The sequence below is a fragment of the Crocodylus porosus genome, unplaced genomic scaffold (genome assembly GCF_001723895.1).
Source record: "Crocodylus porosus isolate Cpor-Errol unplaced genomic scaffold, CroPor_comp1, whole genome shotgun sequence".
Classification (NCBI taxonomy): Eukaryota; Metazoa; Chordata; order Crocodylia; family Crocodylidae; genus Crocodylus; species Crocodylus porosus.
In genome coordinates, this window is record NW_017728938.1 from 173019 (window position 1) to 192441 (window position 19423).

Below are 19423 nucleotides of genomic sequence, written 5' to 3' on the forward strand. Positions count from 1 at the left end.
GGGTGTTTAAGAGGAGGTTAGATGAACATCTTGCTGGGGTCATTTGACCCCAGTATTCTTTCCTGCCATGGCAGGGGGTCGGACTAGGTGATCTGCTCAGGTCCCTTCCGACCCTACAAACTATGAAACTATGAAACGCTGTTGACTGGTGGGGTCCAGTCCAATGGACTATGTGGTAATTCATGATGGCTTTGGGCTGATATGTATAATTTGTTCTCAGCCTTTTGGTTAAGCATGGCTGGAGGCATCTGAACCCCAAAGCCTCCAGGCCTGCGGGTTGCATGTAGGATGCCTGTCTGGATCTGGGGAGTATCCAAAGCTCCAAATGGATGGGTTTGATTGCTGGATGGTAAAATCAGATAGACTTGATAATTGAGCTCTGCTCAGTTGACTTGGAACTTGGCTACTGGGCTTTGTCCAGTTAAATTTGAAGTTAATTTGGCCTTGAAAAAGATGATAAAAAAGCTTGTACTAAATATAAATGAGTGCCAAAGTGCTGTTCAAAAGTGTGCTTATCAAACACCAGTGCTAAAACTTGTAGAAGTTAAAAAAAAAAGAAAAAAGAAAAAAAACATCAATTCTGGATGAACTAAGTGCATGGGTACTATAAGCAGGTTGCTACAGCTGTGTTGGGTTGGCTTGCTCTTTGACCTTGTGACTAAGAGCAAGTGAGACTATGGGGCCTGGGCCTTGCGTATAAGATGCCTCTCATGGATTTGGAGAGTATTTGAAGTCCCAGACAAATGGATCTGTGTGGCAGGATACTTGCTCAATGGTAGAACCACACAGACTTTAATGGTTGAGCTCTGCTCAGTTGAAATTTGAAACTTGCTTCTTGGGATTTGCCCAAGTGAATTTGGAACTGATTTGGCCCTTGCAATTAAGTGTGTGTGTGTGTGTGTGTGTGTACTATATGCAAATTCCTATAGCCATGTCTAATTTCAAGATCATTGTTTTCAAATTTGCTCCTCAATTCCATGTGCTTAGGGAGAGCAGGGTCTGCCAGTAAGGGGAGGGGAAATGGACTGTCAAGGGATAAAGTTGGGGGAAAGCAGAGAGCAAAGGGGCTGCCTGACTCCCAAGATGTATTTTCCCTGTTATAGCAGTGGAAGGACAAATTTATGGCATCCCTCCAATATTTCCAGTTTTATACTTGGAAATTATATACATTTATAAATCTGTGTAAATAACAATTTATACTTTTTCCATATATAAAGTCTGATTTTGGGGGGTTGTCTTATAATCAGGGTCATCTGATACTTTAAGGTCTAAGACTGATTACTTGCTTTTGTTTCAGGAATGAAGTTGTTTTCAAACAGTGCTAATAATACTTCATGGCAATATTCAATCTGATGTCTATAGGTGCACCGATATATTGGTGCCACATTGAATTGGCACTGATAAAAGGAAAATTAACATTATCAGCTATCGGGTTTTTTTGACTGTTGTACCCGATAATGTACTGATAAATAAAATATGCCTTTTGGCTGGGCCTCCTGGATGCTGCGTGCATGCATGCAGCTGCAGCATGCACATGGCCATGAGTACAGCTGGGCAGTGTGGAGAGCAGTGACTTGCAGGTAAGTCTGTGGAGGGGAAGGGGCATGGAAAGATTGAGTCCCCCATGGTGAAGGAGAGAGTGATGCTGGGGTTGGGGGTGCTGCCCATCCAAGGCGGTAAATGGGACCTCGGGCTGGGGCAGGGAGTAGGATGGAGCCATAGGCATCTCATCCGGGGGAGAGGGGAGCAGCTTCCCACACACCCCCAGAGGAGGGAAGGGGGGCATGTGGCCCCCTCATATTTTTTTGCTGGGCAGATGTGGGCTGCCCACTGTGGGCTCGGGGCTCTCCGCCCTTCTGTTTTTGCCCTGGGAGCTGTGCGCTGGCCACATGTCCCCTGCCCACCCAGCGCTGGTAGGCAGCAAGTTGTGCCTCTTGTTGTCAGGTGGGTGGGGTACGCAGCATAGTCCATGTGTGGCTCCCAGGGCAAAGGCAACAAGGCAGAAAGCCCTGAGCCCACTGTGGGTAGCCTGCCTCTGCCTTCCTTGACTCCACTCCTAAAGCATCCTTGCACTTAAAAATGGTGGTGGCGGCACTTTAAATAAGCTTATTTGACAAGCTTTAGTTCAAGCACCCCCACCGCAATTTTTAAGCACCAGGATGCTGATCCTCTCGATGAGCTACCTGTGGCTTCATCCCATTTCCTGCCCCAGTCCTAGGGTCCCATTGCCCACCCTGGCTAGGCAGCACCCCTAGCCCCTGCCTCTGCCTCGCTCCCTCCCTCCCTGTGGGGGCTTCAGTCTGCACCCCCATGCCACTCTCCACCATGCCCCTTCACTTCCATGGACTTACCTGCAGGGAGCTGCTCTCCACACTGCCTGGCTGTGCTCCTATAAGCACTATTAGATCAGTATCACCCAGTATGCCTGGCTGAATAATCGGCTGTTGGTAGTGGCCAAGAAAATCTTTATCAGTTCACCCCTACTAACATCTCTTGTGTTCATTCTCTGTTAAACTTATTTAGCTAACCATGTGCATATTTAATTGTTGTTTAGTGCTCGTTCTACTTTGTTTTGATAACTACAATAGCATTATTGCAGGTTATTTCCTCAAAGTGTCTTTAATATTTTAAAACATCTGTTAAGGGTCTAATCATGGTTGAAGTGTTCAGGGTTTTGAAAGACATTTCTAAAGATCTGGTGCCTTAGCAGGAAAAGAAGATTTCTGGTATTAAAACATTTGAAGGAACAGTAAATATTTTTACTTAATCATAGTGATTTGTTCTTTGCAGGAAATCAATGGGATCACAGCTGGATTGGCTGAAGAGCTCTTTCACAGAGGTACTGTATGAAACTTCCTAGAATATAACAGGGCAACAGGGGATAACAGTACTCATGTGGTATACTTAGGGCAGGGGCGGGCAGTTATTTCATGCAGAGGATCGCTTACTGAGTTTTGGCAAGGCATCAAGGGCCCCTGGGCAGCTGGGGCAGATAAATATTAACTTTTTAAATTTTGTAGGGGCCCCGCGAGCCAGATAGTTTGCCCACCCATGACTTAGAGATTTGCCTGGAGACAACACCCTACAGATTTTTTTTTTTCCTTTGAATGTTATGGATTACACTTTCTCTAGTTCATTTTTTGCTGTTCTTCATATCCTTCCAGGCAGCTTTTCTACTGGCTACTCCACTTTAGCAGATGTGTTGTGCTTTAAACGAATCTTAAGACACTGTGGTAGTTTGTAAAAGTACTGTGAAAGTAATTCAGCTGCCTGTTGATATTTAGCAAATAAATATTGCCGCGAGGGTGTTCTCCTTTGCTGTTAGAATGGACTTGAAACTTTTGTCATATTCAAAAGTTTCATATGATTAAGACAGAGCACAATTGTCAAAAGCTTTCTCTAGATCTTGACTTATTCCAGTGTTTCCTATTGAGTTCTGAGGTATACATAAGGCTTACTTGTTACTAGTGTTGCAGTATACACTGAATTTGAGAGAGAGTTTTGTATTTCTAACTTAGTAGTTTAGCTATATAATTATGGGACCATGAGTACATTATTAGTCAACTTGTTACAGAGCGTTCTTTTCTGAGAGTTGGAAAACAAATGCGTTTCTCCTTGATACAGTAAGGTAACTTCTGCTATTAATAGAGTTGTTCTAGATCTCAGCAATAGAGAGCTTAGGATAACATTTCTCAATATTTTTAGACTTGAGATACCCCTTGGAAAATGGCAGCTCTTAATTTTCACTTGTTTTTTGATTACACAGAACTAATAGAGCAATTCTTCTATTGCAGAGACCTCAGAAAGACCACAACTTGTCAAAATGTTTCTAACACTATGAATTCCTATTTGAAATTTCTGGGTTTAGCATATGAATTGCATTTTTACACCTAACAGTGCTAACATGTGTGGCACCCTGCAACACCCTTGAGAGAATCTTGGGGCACCCTGGTTGAGGATCACGGGCTTATGAAATTAAGAATAATTTCATAAATAATATTCAGAAAATTGTGGAACTCTGTAAAATGTAGTTATCAGGCAGGAAGTTCATTGGAAACAGTTACTATAGACTTAGTTTGAGGTACACAATAGCAGAAGCTGAACCTGGCCTTGATGTGAAACTTTGCTGCATAAGTTGGCATTATCAGCAAAGCTCAGCAGTGGCCTAACTCTACTTTGATTAACTCCAAAGGGAGCTTTACTACTGACTAAGTGATTTTGAACATCTTAATCATGAGGTGATATCTGCTCTGTCCCACTTGCCAAAGTTGCTTTCTTTGAGGGGATGCAAAGAAAAGCTAACAATTCCAGTTCTGTATTTTTAATGGCTATAGGCACCACATCATTTTCTAGTATCTGAAATGTTATCTTGATAATGTGATGGTATTTCCTGCGATTTGATACCGGTACTGGAATGACAAAGATTAGAAAAATATTGATGGAAATCAGGGTACATAAATCATTCTTCTCATATTTTTTCCACAGCAGTGAAGGACCTTAGAGGTTTAGTCATGGCATGAATTCTTAAAGTACTGTAACTACATGATTAACATGACTGTGCTTTTATTTTTCAGGAGAACAATTGTTGATGGCTGGGGAAGTCTTCAGCATTAGACCATTGCAGTTATATGCTATCACTCAACAGCTGAGACGGGGGAAGCCTACGTGTACTAATGGAGATGCCAGAACAGATCTAGGTCATGTCCTAGATTTCACATGTAGGCTAAGATATTTAAAGGTAAAATATATTTGGGTACATGCTGTATGCATTATTTTATGCAGCTTTTAGCGTTATGCTTAATGAACTTTTGGAGTTTTTGTTTGCCTACATTAGTACATAGTTGTTGTCTGTTCTTAATGTAATTTCATCTTTCTGCAATCAGAGAAGGCCTGGCTTATGGTTTAGATTATTCACTTTATTTTGCCCAGATGTAACACCACAGCTAAGGGTCTAAGGCTGAAGCTGATTTTTACTCTGTGACATAGCCTCCTATCAAATCTGCTGTAGGTGTTGTATATACATAGGCACCCAGACATTAAATCATCTCTTAATCTTGATTGGCTGTCAGAGGTGTACACAATTCAGTGAACTGTAGAATTCAAGGGTCAGTACATAATATCTTACTCTTCTAACAGTTTCTCTTCCTCCATCATGTTTTATTTATAATTGTAAATAACAGCAATTCCACATTTGAGGTTGCAGGCAGTTTCTATTTAAAACTGACATTTCACTGTAAAAATTCCCAGTGTCCCCAAAATCAGTAGCATCAGTTAGGATCTACTGTAAATTTCTTTTCCCAGTGAAGTGGGAAGGGTTTTCCTTTGTTGTACAGAATAAAAAGGTGATCCCCAGATTCTTTTTTCCCTCAGTATTTCATAACAAAAGAGTAGGTTCACTAGGTCTTAACTGAATTCTCTCATTTACAGAGGTCATAATCCCACAACCAACAAAATTAAGTGCCTGGGAAGCATACAAAAGGTTCATTAGAGGCTTTGCACTCGAATTAAAAATATGGTTCTATATTTAATAGAAAATGGAATGTAATTCTAAATGTAGTTTTGTTTCAGTGAAGGTTAGTCTTTCCTTTTGCATTCTGCAGAGCTACCTGTGGTTTAGTTAACCTAGTGGCTCTTTCACAGGTTATAAAGCCAGATAGGACAATTGCAAGTGGTTAGTTTGACCTCTTGTACTGTGCAGACAGTAGATCTTCCCTGAACTAATACCTATTTGAACTACCATTTTTTTTTTGAATAAACATCCAATCTTGATCTTAAGTCTCCAGAATTTTTAAAACTTGTCAGATCTAGTTGTTTGTGGCAAACAAGTGTATGTTCCTTCAGAGGTTAAAATAACCTGAGCAGTCTAATTGAGACCATCCTGAAAACTTTTCAAAGATTCAAATATTCTATAACAAGTGTTTATAAATAAGCCACTTAGCTTCTCTAAGGGTAAAAATGCTAACTGAGGAAAATTATAAAACCAAGTTAGTCTTTGGATTTACACTGAAGTTTTGCAAACAAATAGTTAACTTTATTCCAATTTCATCTTGGAAATGTCTTTTCCAGCTTCATACACTGGGGTGGAAATATGGGTGAATGGGAGATTACATATTTTAGGAAAATTTGATTTTTAGTGAATGGGAGCGTAGGGTGTCATCTTTAAGTGGAAATGTCATTCTCAACCACTGTGTCCTTGCCACAATTCTGATTGCTGCGACATGTAAGCAGAAGGTGGCAGCCTTACGCTATTCTTCACTTCCTATGATTGACTTGGGCCATTGAAATTTTCCTTCTGTTTTTAAGTGCTGAATGTATAGACAAGAGCCCATTTCAGAGACTCTTGGTGGGTGTTTTGGAAGGCTTTTCTAAGCCATTGTACTTGGTTCAATCCTTTGTAAGTTATAATGGATATAAAAACATTGGAAGTGCCATACTGCAGCGGACCAGTGGCCCATCTAGCCCAGTATCCTGTATCTGACTGGCAGAAATTGAGGCTATAGGGAGAGCACTGAACTGGATATCTCTAGAGTGATTTTTATCCCCTATTGACTGTCCTCCCTGGCATCCACCATTATAGGTTTAGGGATATCAGAGGAAACATTTTCTATCATTCTGTTCAATAATAATTAATAGATGTATCATCCATGAATTTATCCAGGCCCTTTTTGAACCTAGTGGTTTGATCTGCCTCTACCACCCCCAGTCCTGTGGCAACACAATTTTTTAAGAAGTCTTTGGTAAGGGACCATGGCAAAAGCTTTTTGAAAGTCCAGATATATTATGTCTGCTGTCCTGTTTATCCATGTGCTTAACACCCTCAAAGAACTCCAGTAGATTGGTGAGGCAGGCTTTCCCTTTATGAAGACCATGCTGACTTTTCCCCATGTGGCTGCTGATTTTGCCAGAAATGGAAGTGAGACTCAGTGGTCTGTAGTTCCTAGGATTGGCTCTGGAGTTATTTTAGAAGATTGTTGTTATGTTAGAAACCCACCAGTCATCTGGCACAGAAGCCATTTGTAACGATAGGTTGCATGCTACTGCCAGCAGTTGTGCGATTTTACTTTAGAGTTCCTTTAGAACTCTTGGGTGAAGGTGATCTAGTCCTGGTGACTTATTAATACTTAGTTTATTAATTTGTTATAAAACTTGCTCTGTTGTCACTTCAGTTTGGTTCAACTCTTCAGACCAATCTACTAGAAAGGAGTGATGTGGCTTGGGAATTTTCCCAGCATCTTCTGCGGTAAATGCATGCAAAAAAATTTATTATGGCTTTATCATCCCTGGCTGTGTCCACACAAGTGTAGACATTTGGTTCCATGGGGATAACTAGTAGTGACACACCTTGTGCCACTGCTAGTTGTTCCTGGGGAATGCCTGTGCCACTTGCCTTCTGGTGTGTGGAAGGTTACCCTGGGTGGGGTAGGGGAGGCTGGGGCCAGCACTGCTGCAAGGGAGGTGGAACTGCAGTGTCCCTGAAAGCCTCATCTGTAAACAGAAGCTGCTTGCACCATGTGCGCATATATGAAACAAGCCTCCGAAGGAGATAATCATATATGCCGTATTTGGTACAATAAGCTGGGTAGACCCCATGGTGCTGATGGACTTTTACCTGCATTTTTTTAAATTGTTAATTTAGTTTGCTTTTTTTTTTGTGAGGGCATTATTTATAGATTCCCTTATATTAGAAACCTTGAACTTATGGATTGACCTGTTTTACTTTACCCTAATTGCAGCTCAATATTAAACAAGGAACCTAAGTATTGAGTTGTAAAACAGGATCTAACTAAGGGGGTGATCAGTTATTTGGGCTGGAGAGCCATTTGGGGAGTTTTGGTGAGCTGTTCCAGGCCAAGTCAGCACGGTACACCAAAACTTATCTAAGTGGCTCTGCCCTAGAACCCACCTCTGCGTTGTCACCACGCAGTGATACCAGCCGTGGCCCTGGAGTCTCCATGGAGACTGGCCCAGGACATCTGTGGACAGGGTGTGCTCAGCTGGGCAGATGGGATTGGACCGTAGGGGTAGTGTCTGAGAGCAGGATGGGTGGATGTGGATTGTGGGGCAGTGACAGTACAGGGCTGAGTCCCAGGTCAGAGCCGTGTTCTACTCCTGGCACACCCCTGCCCATAGAACTGGCACCCATTGCAAGGACATGTGGGCAGTTGATCATGGCTCTGTCCTGGGCCCAGGTCCTGTGCTGTTATTTCCCTGCCCACCTGCCTGTCTCTCTCCTAGAGTCTGCTCTCTGCCTGCCCATAGCCCCATCCCATCCACTGGCTGAGAACACTCTGTCCAATGGGGGGCCCTGGGCCAGTCTCCATGCAGACCCTGCTTGTCTGCTCCATCTGGCACCCCTGACAGGGTGGATGGGTTGGGATGCCTGGGCAGTGGGGCCAGGTCCATTGGTGTCAGTGACATTGGCAGCAGCAGCAATACTAGCAACAGCAGCTGGAAGGAGCTATCACTATGGGAGCTGCTGGAAAGGAGAGTCTGGCTGCCTCAGTACTTCATCCGGGCTGTGTACCTAGGGGCAATGGGACCACCTGCGTGTGCTGCCTCCTGTGCCTGGGCTGGGTGGCGCCAAGGGACCCACTGCAGGCTGGATAAAATTCATGGCAGACTGCATCTTGCCCGCAGGCCATATTTTGCCTGCCACTGATATAAATACTAAAATTTCATTGATGTTAGGGGCTGAAAGGGACCTTACAGATCATCAGGTCCAGCCTCCATGCACTTGCCCAGAAAAGACTTGGGGTGAGATGACTCCAGCAAGGTGGGCATCAAGGCGCTTTTTGAAGTTCGTTAGGGTGGGTGACAGCCACCTCTGCAGGGAGCCTGTTCCAAACCCTTGGCACTCGACGTGTAAAGAAGCTTTTCCTTATGTCCATTCTGAAGTGACCTTCAGTCAGTTTGTGCCCATTGTTTCTTGTCCTGGGGGGCCTTGGTGAGCAGCTGCTCCCCCAGGCCCTGATGTGCACCCCTAATATACTTATAAGCTGCCACCAAGTCCCACCAAGTTTAAGTTATTTCAGCTAGATATCTAGGTTAGTTATAGAAGTGCTCCAGTGCATTGGTCCATATTGTATCAGCACCAATAGAAGGAAAATCAGCATTATTGGCAATCAGCTTTTTTTTGCCTGATGTGGCTGACAATGTCTCCAGTAAATGCTGCGTGCATGTGCACAGCCACAGCATACATGTAGTTAGCCCAGTGGTCTGGAGAGCAGCATCTGGCTGGTAAGTCTGTTGGGGCGAAGGGGCATGTGGGGTGACAGATTGAGGCCCCTGTGGTGAGGGAGGGAGGTGCTGGGGCAGGAGCAGGGGGCAGGCACTGCCCAGCTGGGGCTGAGCAGGATGGGGCATGAGACAGAGCCACAAGAGGCTCATCCAGAGGAGGCAAGGAAGCGGGGGTGGATCTCACTGCTACATGCCTCCTGGATCTGTGCATGGGGTGATGGTGGGCTGCAGGCTGAAGCTGGGGGCGGTGCTGGATTCTTCGTGGCAGAGGCGGAAGGGGGTTGGGCGAGGGCTGCATTCAGAGTGGGTGGCAGCAGCACTGGGAGGAGGGCTATGGGGGGTGCCTACAGCAATTTCCCACCCCATAGCCCTCTGCCATGCCATCTCTGCCACCGTCTACCCTGAGCACCCCCCAGCAGACTTATCAGCTGGACGCTGCTCTCCAAGCTTCTGGGCTGCATATCAGCAGTCGGACTGGTATTATCTGATATGGCTCGTTAATAATTGGCCATTGGTATTGGCCCAAAAAAAAAGCTTCTTCAGTGCACCCATAATTAGTTACTCTTTAAGTTCATCGCACCTTGAAAGAGATATGTTGCAAAGATGATGAACATTAATTCTGTCTTTAATCTTAACTATTAGGTGACTGGCACAGAGGGACCTTTTGGGAACAGCAACATTCATGATAGTCTGTTACCTTTTGATCTTTCAATTTTTAAATCTCTTCAACAAATAGAGGTAAGTTTGAGAAACTGCTTGGTCATTAACTTTATAAAACTATGCAAATATTGAGTTTACCATTATTGCAGCTTGCTGTATATCAATCATATCAGTTAACTGTCATCTACTTGAATCCTAGACATAACTTCTGAAGTTCTTTTCATATTTAATGTCTAATAAATTATACAGTAACTTTCATTAAGAAGAAGATGGATGCTAGACTAGGTATGTACAACAGTTAATCTCATGCCTTCTACATAAGAGATCTTAATATTTAGAATACGATTTTAGCCTGTATATTTATTAAAAAAAAAATCAAACAGCACTGTGGTTGTTTCCAGTCTAAAGGAGTTTTTATAATTGTTTATGGAATATACGTTTGTAAAAAAGTATCAGTATAGTTCTCCACTAATATATTGGCCATGATCTGGAAGGCCTGTTTTTAGGCTTGGAAGGACCTCAGTTTGTATGCCTATTTAATCCTTCTTGGCAGCTAGAAAGCTTGGCTGTTAGAAAGGGTGTCAGTTGTGGTGTTTATCTTATGAATTTTTTAACTTCTTTTTGGTAGGAGCTAACTGGATTGAAGCTTCTGAGAACCTCTGGCACTGATCTTCAACCAGTATTAAAATAAAACTGGAACTTTGATTTAACATAAAAGTTTCTCTATGCTTTAAGCCAGAGGTGTCAAATGTGTAGCCCTTGGGCTGGATGCAGGGCACAGAGTTCTGTGCTCTAGCCCCTGGTGCCAACCTCTTTTGTTGTGCCATACCAGTCCCCTGCACAGTGCCAAGGAAGTGCACCGCCACCCGCGGTGCTTGTTCATGCGAAGTGCCAAGCATGCTGCTCATTGGGGCCAATCCAAGGCTGCAGTACCTGTGCCTCTTGCTGCCAGACCCTGGCTGCGCTGCACTGCACTGCACTGCCTGTACCTCAGCGAGTAGTGTGGGTGGTATAGCGCATGATGTGGTCCTGGTAAGTAGTGTTGGTAGTGCAGCTCAAAACTGCCAGTGAGTACAGCAGCTCACTGGGGTTGGGTCCTGGGCTGTATTGCCTGCTGGGGCTGAGTCCCAGGTGGCATTGCCTGCACCTCACTGGGTGTTGCAGTCCAGGACCCTACCCCAGTGAGAGGCTCAGCCTTGAACCCAACCCCATTGTGCAGCGCAGGTGGTGCAGCCCAGCACTGGCGTCAGCGGGGTAACCCTCTGGGACCAGGTCCTGATCTATGCCACCCACCAGGACCAGCTCAGGTGGGTGCTACCTGTACTAGATCAAGTATGTTGTGGGGGGGGGAGGGTCCATGCACCTGATCCAGCCCATCAGCATTCATGTAGCACGCAAGGCCAGAAGAGTCTGAAACCTTTGCTTTAAGCAATCCCATATGATTAATGGACTAAGAAATACAATGCTCAGTGTAGTTTCTTCTACAGCCTTTAACTGTTTAAATGTAGAGACTGTACAAGGTTTGATGGTATAGTCTAGTAAACTTGTATATATATAAGTTTTAATATAATTATGAGGTCTTTTTTTGGTGAGAGTGAAATGTTAAGTCCAGTTAAACTGTCTGGGTAGCTTCATGATTAGAGAGAGGATTTTTAAAATATTTTTTTCATTTTTTGGTAATGGGCTGTTTTGTTTAAAAAAAAACTCTTTGAATTTTGCTTCTTTGTTTATTCATCCCAGTCTTTTGCTTTGGCCTGTCCAAGTTTAGGGATTTCTGACCTAATTGATCCTAATATTTATCCATATTTTATGGAAGAGCTGTTTTAGAGGGATGTTGTAAATGCTTTCCATAGTTTTGTTTAACTGAGAAACTGATATATGAGCTGGTACCAGCATCATTTTTGGCACTTAATACCAATTCTAATACCATTATATTTGTTACGTGTTTTGTAAGCCTGTATTTTTCTTCCTAACCAGATAAGTCACTGTGGTGCAAAGCTTATTAAAGGGCTGACTTCATCGAAGCACACTCTAGCCACCATGAGTGTTCGATTTTCAGCAACATCAATGAAAGTAAGATTTTAATTTTTTTTAAGTTGACAGTTGTTTAAAAAAAGCTCAAAAATTAAACTTTCAGTTGCAGGCATGTATCTGAAATCATGCCTTTAATTTTCTTAGAGAAGCAAGGATTTCCTAGAATGCTATTTTTATTGGACTTATTGCGCAGTTGGGATAATTAGATAAGATTTTGAATGCAAGATATTCTTCTGTTGATTTACATTCTACTATTAAAGACCTATGATAGAAAGGCGCTATTGAATTTGTCATTTAATATCACTTAAAATGTGAAGGAAGTGTTATTGTTTCTGTTTTGAGTCTTTAATATTTCTTTATGAACAAGTATTTAAAAATCTCTTACAGTTTATTAAAGTACAGTAGTATACCAGTTACTTACCTGTGACTGTGAACTTATTTCTTGGTTATCAGTTTCTTGCATGCTGATTAATTGACACGTGTTACATTTATTGTGCAGTTAATTGGTTGTTTGCACAATAAATTTAGACAGGCTACATATGCAAAGTAATTATCATAAAATAAAAATGGCCAATCAGCCACAAAGATGTTGCTTGAAAAGTGTAGAGCATTTTTGTAGCTGGTTTCTATGAAGCTTTAATTTGAGTGTGTGACATGTCAAACGTAAGTGATAGTATTTGGCCAGGTCCTCCAGCATCCCAAGCTCTCTGTCCCATCCTCCCTTCCTACAATGGGATTTCTGTGATTCATGCTGAAATTTGCTGCCCCAGAGTGCCTCAACAAGAGATGCCATGACTCGATGGCCCTCCTCCATCCTCCCCACCCACCCTTTTCCCCAACCAGCAAAGTCAGGGGAGCAACTCCTTCACCCAGAGGGAGCTCAGAACTCCTCATTAACTGAAGATACGTTGGGGAGTGGATGACAGCCTCTGCCAGCAGCTCTTCAGTTCTCCTTCCTGGCAAGCACTGGCAGAGCAAGGCCCCAGGGCACTCTTTTCCTCTCTGGATAGTTTGCCCTGTAAACATGAAGCTGGTGACATAATATGACAGTGGACTCATCTACACATATGCTTTAACGAGCATTAGCCTATTTTAATGCATGTTAAAGCATCCTTAAAAAATGTGGTATGTAGTTAATGCACATTAAAATAAGCTAACGCATCTTAAGCATCGCTTTAAAAACCATGGGCACTTTTACTTGTGCCTTGGGGGGCTGGGGGTGTGGTTAAATTAGAGTGGGCTCTGAGAGCTGCTGTAATTAAAGCACTGCCACATCTCATGTATCAGTGTGTCTGCACTTAAAAATGGTGGGGGAGCTTGTTCATTGAACAAGCTTTAGTTCAGGCACCCCTGCCACCGTTTTTAAGCACAGGGATGCTGATGTACCAGACTCGGGAAGCTGCTGGAGCACAGTAATTGCCATGCTCCAGCAGACTCAATTAGCTGAGTCTGCTCCAACGCGTTGGAATTCTGCACTTGTGTTTAGGCACCCCATGCTCTTCAGTTAATGCACTTTTTGTTAGTACCTCACAAGTACTAACTAAAGTACACACTTCCTATCAAGCAACATTATCAGTTGCTTGGTGGAAATAATGTTTGCCAGGAGCCTGACTTACGGCAACTGTAGTTATCTTTAATAATCTTAGTATTCTTCGGATTCTCTGTTTGAGCTTCTACTGCTTTTGAAGCTTAGTTGTCAGACCCTCCAAACTTGAATTTAAAATCTGGAGTGACTTTTAATTTCACCATTTGCAAAGACTTCCTAGATTATTGTTGTGAGATTTCATTCTGAAAACTGTCAGTTTCATGCAAGAAAATATATTTACTGATTTTAATATTGTTCTTCAATGTCTGTCTTAAACAGGAAATCCTAGTGCCTGAAGCTTCTGAATTTGACCATTGGGAGCCAGAGGGTGCACTTTCAAGTGGTCCAGTAACAGCCATTATTCCAACTTGGAGGTCTTTAACAACTTTAGATATGAGTCACAATAGTATCTCTCAGATCGATGATTCAGTGGTAAGAATTCTTGGATCAATCTGCAAGACTTTTTTTGTGTTTGGAAAAAAATCTAAAGCTAGCACACCATAGAATACTAATAAACTGGGCTTTTAAAAAAATAACTTTTAGAGGGTCTTCCTTTGCAATTGTTTCCTTTTACTGAATATTGTAGATTGCCAATTTAAAGAATAGACTACTAAAAACATATTTTGAAGCAGTGCAGTTTCAGACTAGTCAGACTTGTTTTACTACATAAATATGTTTGTTTCTGTAACAAAGCCAAGGCTCTCAAGTTACTTTTAAGAGGAGATTGGAGCAGGTTGAGTTGGCTGCATGAGACTAGCAGGTTGAAAGCAGGATAACTACTAGGGGTCTGGCTGCCAGAAATGAAGGACATTAGTAGCCACACAGAAGAGGCTTTTTCTAGGAGCAGTAGGAAAGGAAAGAGCTGCAGAGTAGTACACTATGCCAGGGTGAGCATCTAGGCAGCACAGAAGCAAAGGGCTGCAGAGACAGTGAAGGTGGCCTGGTGATTTGGAGGGCAAAGTGCCCACCTAAGTAATGATTGGGAACACCTGTAAGGCATGGGCCTGGCTCCAGGGGAGGTTGGAGGCCATGAATTGCCCATAAGGCAACAAGTATCCTGGGAGCAAGAATGGACCAGGAGGTCCCACTGGATTTGAGGGATAAGGCTATGTGTAGCAGGGTTTGGGAAGGATCTGCTGGCCTCTGGGCTTCACAGTTCACTCAGGGGCCCTGAGAACAGCCTCCCTATTCATATTCCAATTGTTCCATCAAAGGCATGACAGGTGAGGAAAGAGAGAGGGCACTTTAGGAGCTCCTTGGAGCAGGGCAGGAGCCACATGGCTTCCAGGGAGCATCACAGACACCTCTGTAGCCCTGATTCTGCTACAACTTCCAAACAAAATGTCTGCAAAATGTGAGTGAATGAATTACTGAAAAGGTACATTCTGAAACTCTAACTCTTCAAGCTAGCTTTAGTCCTAAACTTATAAGAAAACCAGAATTCCCTTCCAGGCTAGATCTTGTTCTCTAGGTTGAAACTCTGAGTTAAAAAACATTTTGCTGATGTTTAATGACAGATATGTTGGCAACATGGGTAACACCATTAAAAAGGGTGTAACAGACTCTGGGAGAAAGAAGCAGCCCAGAGGGAGCACTGCAGACCAGGCAGGGCACGGTGACTACAGGTCACCATAGCTACTGGGCAGTGAAGCCAGTTAGCAGGCACTTGCAAGCAGCCCAGGGTAGTCTTCTGATCAGAAGGCGGCAAGGCCCTGGGAGGTGTATAAGCCCAGGGCCTGAACTATCAAGTTAGTTTAGCTCTGCAAGCCACAGGGTAGGAGCTTCTGGCCAGAAAAGCTATCAGGGGACACTAGATGGACTGCCGTGCTGCCTGTGGATCCCCAGTGTGGCTCTGGGGCCTCAGGGATATAAACCCAGAGCTGGGAAGTTGTGCTGCCACAAGAAATGAGGGAAGGGTTTCCCTCTTAAAGGGGCAGAAGGCTGTTTCTCCTTGTGTGCCAATATTGGTGGGCCTGAAAGGGACGGTTTGTTATAGACTGCAGGCTTATTGCTTGAGTTGCAGTTTAGTATACCAGTGGTTTGTATTGGGACTGTAAGGGGAACATATGGAGGTACCATTAGTGCCCTGGGGACATGCAGTCGCCTTGAGCTCTGCCAGGGGAGGCTCGAGGCCTGAGCGAGTGCTCATCACAGAGCAGGGCAAAGCATGAGGCTACAAAGTCAGATCGGGAACAAGGACCCAGCAGCCAAGAGGGGCACAGCCAGACAGGGGGCAGGGGCTGGGGGCCCAGCACCCAAGAAAGGCACAGCCAGGCACGGGCTAGGGGCCCAGTGCTCGAAAGGGCTAGACCAGGGCTGGTGCCTTACAGCCAGGTCCAATACAATGGGCTCAGACTAGAAGCTCTATCTAAGAACAAAAGGGCAGCAGCTGAGGAAGCTGAAGCCTCAACAGGAGAGTAACAATACAGCAACACCTGTGAGGCTTGGAGCATGGTGTAGGGAGGAACAGAGCCACACAATTAGCCTTTAAGGCTATAGGTGCCCTACAGTGGCACAGTCAAGAGAGGGCCAGTGAGGGGCCGGGGTGTAGTGAGACCCAGCAAGGGCCCTGGGAGTAGTGTAAGTGAGGGCAGTAGAGTGCCAGGGAACCCCAGTGGGAATCCAGCTGGACTGGGGCCCATGCTAAGGCCAGTGGGCAGCCTCTTTTAATTCTGTTATTACATCAAGGTGTAGTTGGTAAGACAGAAGGAAAGGCACCCTAGAAGCAGAGCAGGGCATGGTTGCGGAGCCACCAGGGGGTATCGCATCTGCCCCTGGGACCCCAATGTGCTGCATAAGGAAAAAGCTTCAGAACGTGAAGGTAACATTGGTAAAACTCAGTTAAGGAATTGCTTCCTTTGCAAAATTGCTTGTTTTACTACTTACAGATAAGTACTGGGTATTGATTTTTATGGGTTTGAGTCCAGATGTTTTTCCCTCCCTTCTTTCTGACTGTCTGGATTTCTAAGCATTACAACGAAGACAAAGGTACGTAATGCAGGCAGTGTAACACTGAATCAGTGAGTTGGCAATGAATTATCTGGCATGAATTGGTTGAGGATAAGAGTATATGTAGGATCCTGAGGTTATAGTGGCCACCAAAATGTTTTCTTAAAGTGTTTAAATTACTTGATGCTACTTGTAAAATGTTTTGATTATTTGACAAGGGACTCAAGTTAATCTGACTCTTGCTATTTTAGCATTATCTGGGTTGCTGTGTATATCCCTAGTAAGGTAAAACATCTTGAATGACTAAATTGGGTGTTGCACACTACTGAGTGAGACGTCAGGATTTCAAATTAGAACTTGGTTTAGTTTCTCAAAGTAAAGTCAGTTTTTGCAAAACTAAGATGCCTTTTTTTTGCATAATTTTTTAGGGACTAGGTGTCAGCATGTACTTGCTTCAATAATTAATCATCAGGATGTCTGGGAAATGTGGATAAATTAACAGGAAGTAACGGACATTTTACTTCATAAAAATTTTTTTTTTCCAGAAACTAATTCCGAAGATTGAATTTTTAGATCTGAGTCACAATGATGTGTCACTGGTAGAAAATTTACAGGTTAGTGCTACTTCTGAAGGTGGATTTAGTTTCCAAACTCTTTGGCACTTGAGAACACAGAACTGTTTGGTTCAGACTCTCTTGCTCACTGCCTTTGTTACAAAATGTGGATTAATGGTAGAGTTTGTTACATGATGACACATTTAAATCAAGGGTTATGTACCCTTCGTAGCTGCACGTAGCTGTATGCTGCTCTCACCCTCCATTTTCCCAACTTATATTTTTTTTTCTTGCTACACCAATGCTTACACAGCCATCCAGGGTCAGTAGTACTTTGTCTTTGAGCATGGAGAGCACTTCAAATCCTTCTCCAGTTTGGAGTGCTTTACTGTCACACAAACATACAGGCTGAAGCACTTTTCAGTGTGCCAGAACCAGTGCTATTATACCACTTCAGAGTTAGGTGCCAGGTCTGTTCTCAAAAGCCTCCAAGTGAGGGGATTCATGGCTGAGTGGCAACAGCAGAGTAGGTAGATGACCCTAGGCTTCTGTTTGGTGCTTCTTGATGTTGCAGGGCTGGTCAGCAGTCATTGGAATCCTAGTGGGAGCAGAGAATGGACATCTGGTTCCTTGCCTTCCCACTTCTCATGGAGCAGGACCATGAGCTTCTCATGGACCTGTGTTCTGCTTGTGGCAGAGTGAGTGTCTTTGCTTTCCTGGCCGTGCTTTCTATCCTGTTTGAGCACTTCTTCCAGCTGATGTGCTGCAACATGGAAGTGCAAAGCTCCGTGATTTTGGCCAGGGGCAGGTAAAATATGGCTATCAGGCCCACAGGGCCCATAAACATTTTTTAAAAATAATGTTAATCTTGCCCTGACTGCCTTCAAAGATGACAGGAGCCAGCAGCAGCAGGACCCAGTGGCAGCAGTAGCAAGGCCCACTGGCCCCACCCCATCCTCAGCCCAGTCATGCCCGCCCCACCCCACCCCACCCCCACCTCAGCTTCTGCCTTAGCAAAGGCTTTTGGCCTGTGACCCTGGGGCTGTTCCCCACCTCCCTTCACCCGAGAGGGAAATGGGTGCAAATGGATGGAGGCGGGGGAGGATTGCCAGCATGGCAGAAGCCAGCCATGCTCAACCAGCACTCTGCGGTTCTCAGATGGTAACTGTGTGGTGCCAGCTGGGCTGGTTTCTGCTGTGCCACACAGTCCTGGCCCTTCAGCTGGAACCACGTGGTGCTGGAGCTGTGGGTGGGGAGCGGCAGGCCGGGGGCAGCAGTGCCAGTGGGTAGGGAAGGAAGGAAAGCTTCAGGGAAAAAGGAGTGGCAGCAAGCGTGGGGATGGAGGGGAGGAAGTGGCACATGGTGGGAGTGCGGGTCCCCAGGGATCAGAGCTGGTGGCAGCAGGAGCCAGCTGGGAACTGCAGAGGCTGACTGTCTCCTGCCAAGTTCTGTAGTTCCAGCATTGCAGCCAGGAACAACAAGCAGCTGGGAGGTGTCCAGCTGCACTGACTGGCTCCATGCCATGCTGCTTGATTCCTGGCTGCAATACTGGGACCACAGAACATGGCAGAAGCCAGCCTAGCCTCTGTGGTTCCCAGCTTCCTCCTCTATAGCAGCATGCCAGAAGCTCCTGCACTCGCAGTGGGGGAAGCCACAAACTGGAGCCGGCTGCCTTCCCCACCCCATGCCACATAGGTTAATGGACCAGGAGTGGATGGAGTAGAGTTCCCATGATAGACATGGCCAGGCAGGCTGCGCTTCTCCCCCCACGCGCAGCGCTGTCTGGAGCCTCACCTCACCATGCACCTGGCATGAGCTCCCTGAGCCCCACTGCCTGCTGCTGCTGCCAGCAGTGGGGACTTCCTGGTGTGTGTGGGGGGGTCATCACACCCCGCACCCTGCCCCCACAACCCCCACCAACATAGACACACTCCAACATACCCTATATCACCTGCACAGAGTCACTCCCCCTTACACCCCACCATACACTCACCCCCACACCCCTCCCACACACAATCTAAGAGCAAGACTTTATTTTTGGGTTGTTATGCAGTCCTTTCTATATGCAGCACACAGACACAAATCATGACAACTATGTTTTGTAATAAAATTACAATATGTTTTAGTAGGTGTTTGACTTTTAGTATATGATTTGGGTTTTTTTTCTGGTTCTAAGATAGCAACCCCCCTTTCCAAAAGGAGTATTTCTCAGGGGCAAGGGGAAGGACTTCCAGTTAGGGGGTCAGAAGCTAGGGGGTAGTACTTCCAGTCCCAATATAATGACCAGGGGGCAAGGCAATTGTCAAGGGATGGGGCTACCCATGCGGCCCTTGGCAGCTCACCCCTCCAGCCAAAATAATTGCCGGCCCCGAACTTGGCACTAAAAGACATTTTACCATATGTA

At 44.7% G+C, this 19423-nt stretch overlaps 2 protein-coding genes across 4 annotated transcripts in view; both read left to right on the forward strand.

Moving 5' to 3' along the window:
* LOC109318265 (stabilin-1-like) overlaps positions 1 to 19423 on the forward strand; it is a 449042-nt gene that overhangs the window by 172289 nt on the left and 257330 nt on the right. The window lies entirely within an intron of this gene.
* The window catches only part of NISCH (nischarin), a 66010-nt gene that overhangs the window by 17889 nt on the left and 28698 nt on the right, over positions 1 to 19423 (forward strand). For all 3 annotated transcript variants that reach the window (XR_002103213.1, XM_019547391.1, XM_019547390.1), the window contains exons 4-9: positions 2791 to 2839; positions 4575 to 4738; positions 9880 to 9975; positions 11875 to 11970; positions 13796 to 13948; positions 17011 to 17079. Coding sequence is in view for 2 of the 3 variants with exons in the window: in XM_019547391.1 (XP_019402936.1) it covers positions 2791 to 2839; positions 4575 to 4738; positions 9880 to 9975; positions 11875 to 11970; positions 13796 to 13948; positions 17011 to 17079 (627 nt within the window). In the remaining variant the exon portion in view is untranslated. The remainder of the gene's footprint in view (positions 1 to 2790; positions 2840 to 4574; positions 4739 to 9879; positions 9976 to 11874; positions 11971 to 13795; positions 13949 to 17010; positions 17080 to 19423) is intronic.